The 6,576-nt window shown below is 35.4% G+C and overlaps 1 protein-coding gene across 1 annotated transcript; it reads left to right on the top strand.

The window, feature by feature from the left end:
* The first annotated feature begins 1,222 nt into the window (after positions 1 to 1,222).
* LOC138888667 (uncharacterized) lies at positions 1,223 to 6,576 on the top strand. Its single transcript, XM_070170571.1, has 12 exons — positions 1,223 to 1,635; positions 1,935 to 2,022; positions 2,904 to 3,710; positions 3,975 to 4,274; positions 4,424 to 4,454; positions 4,552 to 4,683; positions 4,872 to 4,934; positions 5,026 to 5,124; positions 5,224 to 5,446; positions 5,538 to 5,658; positions 5,748 to 6,025; positions 6,366 to 6,576. The coding sequence occupies exons 1-12, from the start codon at positions 1,223 to 1,225 to the stop codon at positions 6,574 to 6,576; spliced, it is 2,766 nt and encodes a 921-aa protein (XP_070026672.1).

Genomic DNA, 6,576 nt, shown 5'->3' with positions numbered 1-6,576 from the left:
CCCCGGCAGACCTATCTATTGGAACAAAGACCATATCACATTCTTCTGCAAAATACTTTTTGATCTCTGCAAATTTCCTCACTAAATGGTCAAGATTTTCACTCTCTAAGCCCATATCTGGAAAAAACAATCACAGATTTCATTTTTTCTTTTCTGCTTAGTGGATGTTAGAAATAATAGTGAAAATATTGTGGTATTGTGGCGGTAGATTGGTGGCTATATTATGGAACAAGGATGGAGAGGCATAGGGTATGGTTAAAAAGATAAAGGGAAAAAGATGAGGTAAGTGAAAAGTTTATTTATAGAGGTATTTTAATGAGATTGGGAACAACTTAAAGTATTTATTTATTAGAGAAATGACTGGGAAGAAGTCGGCATTAGGATTTAAGAAGGGATCTGTTACGTCTCGTGTTTTCGTACGTTAAATTTCGTTTTCAGTTAACCGACGAAGATTCGGGGATGAGATCATCTTGATGTTAACGTACTTACTCTATTTATAACAAGCAATAAATAAGTGTTATGAAGGATAAGTGCGTACACGGATTAAAGAAAATGAGTTTCGTTGAAAGTGGCTAGTGTGGAATAAAATACGGGTCGAGCGATAATACCCGATAATTATGAACTAGCACCATGCAAGGTACCATATGACCACAGTAATATAATATATATAAAGTACATATGAAGTATTTTAAAAATAAATAGAATTTTAAGTAACTTGGGGTAATTTTTAAATTATACGGGTAATTAGTTAATTACTGAGTAACGGAACATTACCCGATTAACTAATAGAGAAAATCTCACTTTATACCTATTAGGCCCAAAATATTTACCTTTTAATACCCATCCCCAAAATATTTACCCTGCCTACTCAGTCGGCCCAATCTATTTACCCGGCCCCGACCCAATCTACCCATCTCTCCCTTATCTTCGATCCAGCCCATTCTGCCCATTATTCCCACGTTTTCCTTCTTTCTCTATCAGTTAATAGAGTACACTTTCCATAACTCCATAGCCAACCGATGAGAACGCAAAAGTGAAACACATTCGAGTTGTAATTGTTTTCTTCCGATTCCGTTCTATCTCTTCGTCTAGTACCTAATTTTGGGTGAATTTTTTGCTTCTGAAAGTACATTTTAGTGAAAGTGGGTTTTAAAAATCATAGGATTTTTATGTTTTTCTTTGTACTTTTGTGAATCAATGTCTATGGGTTGTTGTTTTCTCTATGGGTCGGAAGAGTTGTGCGCGTAGATGGTGGCGCTTTGGACAATATCATTCTTCAAAAGAAGTAGCTGCTGAATCCGTTGTCTCAGCCATGTCTGGGCCTAGTTTTTCCTTATTTTCTGATTCTCAGTCTCCACTTAGTCGTAACCCTAGCAGTAGTCATGTTGAAAACACAACTGAAAATGTAGAATTAGAGGGTGGAATAGGCAAAAATATTAATGCCGCATCAGTCGATAAAACTCCCTACCTGTCATTACCCGACACAAATTCCGAACCAGTCATAGGAGATGTTCCTGTGACTGATAAGGGAAAATGTAAAGTTGTTGAGGATTCTGAGTTAGGGGGAAGCCGACGTGAATCCGTGCCTGAAATAGAGACTCAACCAGTAGATGTTGATTGTAGCGATGATTCTTAGTTAAAGAAGAGAAAAATTGGTGTCGCACCCAAGAAAGTAATTTTCTTACAATTATGATCTTTGCAATTTTTAATGTATAGTACATTGTTATTTTTGATTTCTTATTATGCTTTTGTATTATATTATAGTTATAGCCAGTTGTGTTAATTTTTTGAATTAAATAGATAGATTAAATTTAATGTTCTGCTTGAGGTTTTAAAAAATGGTCGTTGATTCACTAGTGCTGTCAATCAGTAGCTGTTGTTGTCAATCAAATTTATTGAAGCCAGAGCTTCTCTATGTGATTTCTGATTTTCAGCTTTGCATTAGATGATTTTGTACGTGATCTAGTATTTAGGCCAGTTGATAGTGGTGGGGAGAAGCAAGTATGGAAAGAATGGGACCGTGTAAGTTATATGTGCAGAATGAGCTTTTCTTTATATGTGGCATGGTGTGGATGGGGTCAATGTGCAGAAGCCCCACGACCTTAGCTGGTGACCACCACTGGCATTGATTATAGGCAGGCATCGGGGTAGAGTGATCATGTATGGGGCGTTTTCTGAATAACACCCATTGTCCCTTTTGAAACATCTGAAGAATCCCTTAACCTTAAGTAATAAGTTAGGACATAATTGACTTATTTTCTAATGAAAATGATTTGTTGAATTGGTGCTAAGTAGTATACAAAAAAGACGTCAGGTACTCAGTTACATGATTGACATAGTACTTGAGTCTGGAAGGGGGAGGCAATGCTATTTGACATAGTTCTTCTAAAAAATTGCATTTATGTTCTTTATCCGATTGTTGCGTAACTGGTGTTTTGCTGCAGTGGCAATGGCACGCATGATGTTTCCCATAGAAGTTTTGTGCCTATAGACATAGTGTATGTATGTTATGTGATAGTTTTTATAGTTATAGACAGTTGTTGGAACAACCCCGTACAACTATTTACCCTGTTAGTATAGCTATATACTATCATATGCTTCTGGATCTTTTTTTAGCTGCTTCGCTATTTGTTTTTCCTTTAATAATACTAGTATCGTACAGTATCTTGAAAATACTTTATAGCTGCATTCCTTTTTGCTTTTTCTCTTTATTCCTATTTGTTATGTAATAGTAGTATAGTCCTTTGTAGTTGCCGGAAATTAGTCAATATAATTGTATACACTGTTGGTATAATTATATGTCGTGTTGGTATTGTATGGTAGTTGTGATATTTTTAGTTGGTTTAGTTGCATTTTAAGTGAATTCTATTTCTGAAATTATTTTATATGAACATGTTTTGCAGTGTTGGGATTTCCTTGTGCCTATTGACTTAGATTATAAACCAAAGGTTGATTGGGATACCAATTGCCATGTTATTCATCAATTGAAAGCAAATTTATTAAAGCGGCAACTTCGACTGTTTAAGAAAACATTCTTTGGCTATTTTTTGGATCTGCCACCAGTGATTGTGCAGATTCGTGTTATGCACCATTTGCTTATGAGAGAAGTACATCATGAGGTTAAAAATGAGATGCGGTTTGTAGTGAATGATTCTAGGTTGGAGTTTGGATTGGGTGAATTTGCACTTGTTACTGGGTTGAAATGTAAGGGTGGTACAAGTATAGAGAGTATAGCAGAGAATAGGTTGATTTCAAAATATTTTGGGACTGCATCTGTGACATTTGCCCAACTAGCAGACTGTTTTAAGAAGAAGAAATGGGAAAGAGATGATGATGCGTTGAAGATAACAGTTCTGTATTTTGTCAATAGCTTCTTATTTTCTCAACTCAAAACAAAGGCTATTTCACGGTCTTACATTGACTTGGTTGAGTCTGGTGATTTTAATAATTATCCCTGGGGTATAGATGTTTATAAAGCTACAATTGACTCGTGTTCCAACAAGTTTCAAGATAAGCCTTCTTTTTATAGACTTGGTGGCTTCCCGTTGGCTTTACAGACTTGGTTGTATGAATGCTGCCCAAGTTTGGATGGTCACTTTGCTGATCATCTTGGAAACAACAAACTTCCACGAATTTTGAAATGGGCAGTCATGGGTCAAATCCCGAATGAGCGAGTTGCTTTGCAAATGTGTAGCTTGCAACGCAAGCAGGTAATTTTCTCATAGTTTTATTGCCTCTCTTAATGTTTTGGTACACTAGTTTAGTCACAGTTGTAGCAATATCCCAGTTTAGTGATATACTCTATTGGTATACATGTATACTATATTGGTATCGTGTATACTATATCCCAGTTCAGTGATATACTCTGTTGGTATACATGTATACTATATTGGTATCATATGGTAATATGGATCTTTTTTCTTTCATACTTTATTAGCATTTCTATTTCTAACTAGTGTGCTTAATAATTGCAGCTAAAGAACATCACCCCAACTGATGATGAGAAGAAACAATTTGATGTGCGTGGTCTAAGCTTTGAAATTGAAGTTGAGTGCACTGACAGCCAACCCAGCCAACCCGATAGCTTTCAGGTTTTTGGCACTCAATTACCAAAGACACAAAGTATGCCTGAAAGTACTGGAGGTGATTCCCAACCTACCAATATTGTAGTAATGAAGGAGTTACAAGCTTTGAAGCTTTTTGTAGAGAACAAGTTTGAGGAGGTGCTTGCAGCTATTGGTAGGCAGTCAGTGAAACCAGAGGGAAATTCAGCGGTATTCATCTTTTATATAATATAATGCTATAGTATATTGTTCAAAGATGCAATACATTCTTATAGGATACTATTCCATTCTTTACTTATAGTGTACATAGTATTCTTGTAATATACATAAGACTAAAATTGGTAGTTTCTCATTTTTAGCACAAGCAACAGGATGATGATTTGTGTTCTGGTAAAATGTTGTATATGTAATTTTTGATTATTTTTTTATTTATTTAACTCTATGTATTTATACATTGACTAACCTTTTTTTAAAAAACTTTTTTCAGCCCCCTTCGTAAATGAGCATGATTTTGGCTTGGATTCTAACTTTGAACTATCTGCATCTGCAATTGATCAAATCACCGCTATTACACAACAAGCAACATATAAGCAGTCTTCTCATGATGTTAAAAAGTCGGGTCCTGCTCCGCTGCCATCAGGAATCCCTGCATAGATACGAGCATATGTTGTTATTGAGTCTAATACTGCTCCACAGGGTACGATGTTGATGTTACTAATTCTGTAGTTAGTATGTAAATGATAGGTTCTTGATAGTTTTTTATTTTTTATTTAAGTAGTGATGCTGATAATGCTTTTATGTGTTTAGCATGTCGGGTTGATGGTGTTGGTCAAGTGGATGTTGGTGGAAGTAATGTGAATTTGCTTTCTGGTAATGTCTTCTATATATAACTTTTCATTCTTTTTTTCTAAATTTCTTAACTTAGTATATTTATTTATTCACTAGCATTTTCTAATTTAAGCTCCATGTCGACACGGGGGTGATCTTCACTTGGATTCTGATTTTGAATATACTGATTCTCAACTTGATCTAATTGTTGCCATTACACAAAGAGGGAGACGTAATGTAAATTAATCTGGAAATGATTTGACAACTCGTGATGTAAATAAGTCTAAACCTGATCAGTCGGTATCAAAAAATATTGTTCAAATACAAACAGATGTTGAAACTACTCCTGCAGTTTTAACACGGAAAAGGCGCCCCGCAGCTGTAAAACAGTCATCGTATAGGAATGACTGGCAAACTGGTGTTAGTGCAGTTGGGGGATCCTCGAAGGTTATCAAAGGAAGATTTTCATTTGTAAATGACATTTCAGAGACGGTTGATTTTAAGCTTACGACTGCATTCTCAAACTTTGTTGAAGCAAATATGCAATTGGGAGAGTGCGTATTCGTTTCCATGTACTTTTGTTTTCATTTTTTCTTAATGTTTGTTGTTATATTTCTTATCCATATCTTTTTTTATACTAAATAGGGAAGTGTATTTACCCGGTGATCAAAAGCTAGAGCCTTGTTTTGACTTTGAAGTTGAACAGATTGATGATAAGACGTTTTTCCATACCTTAAACTATTCTGGCAGGTCGCTCTCTATTTCGGTATGTGTACTGCTTTTTATTTTTGTTGTTGTAGTAGTTCATTCATATTGTTAGTGGTAGTCGTGTTTTCTTCCTCTCTTTTTTTGCAGCACTTGAATATTATATTCTACTATCTTAGGAAGAAAGCGAAATATGGAATTAATATGCCAATCAAAGTCACAACTACATATACTCTTTTTAATAATATCATTCAAAGGGTTTTCACAGAATTTGTAAAAGGTGGGAAACAAGATCATTTGATTGATAGATCAGACGATATCATGGAGTACATGAAAGGATTTAGGATGCATTGCAACACTCCATGGCACCAGGTTGATCATGTCATTTTTCCAATTAATTTGGCAGAAATTTGGCATTGGATATTGGGGTGTGTGTCATTCCACAAGAGATGTTTTTATGTATATGACTCGCTACGTAGTCGAAAGCACAAAAAAGCTATTCAGAAAGTGGCAAAGGTTTATGCTATGTTGATCCCCCTATTTCTAGTTAGTATTGAATTTATAACCAAAGAAGCGACATTGTAGTAGAAAATGGTCTGCACATGAGAAAGAAGTTGACTGATCCTTTTGATATTGAACTGATTACAAATCTGCCAACACAGCAAAATTCGTAAGAATAGTTACTTTTTTTTGCTTTGTTTTCCTCATTCATATTAACATTTTCACTTCTAATTGATTTTTATATTCTATTCATTTGTTTTATTTCAGAGAATGTGGAGTATATGTTGCTTGCTTTGCAGAGTATATTATTGAAGATCTTCCAATCTCTGTTGCCAATTTTGATGTGGATGGTTTTCGAGCTAGGTTTGGTATACTGTTGTGGCACTATGGGAGGAACAAGCAATTGCATGGCGAATCAAGTGAATCTGAGGCTCCAGTAGCACCTAAAAAGACTCGTGGAAAGAAACGCAAGAAGTAG

This window comes from Nicotiana sylvestris, chromosome 3 (assembly GCF_000393655.2).
Source record: "Nicotiana sylvestris chromosome 3, ASM39365v2, whole genome shotgun sequence".
NCBI lineage: Eukaryota > Viridiplantae > Streptophyta > Magnoliopsida > Solanales > Solanaceae > Nicotiana > Nicotiana sylvestris.
Note: the sequence above shows the minus strand (reverse complement) of the source record. Positions and strands in the feature narration are given on the sequence as shown.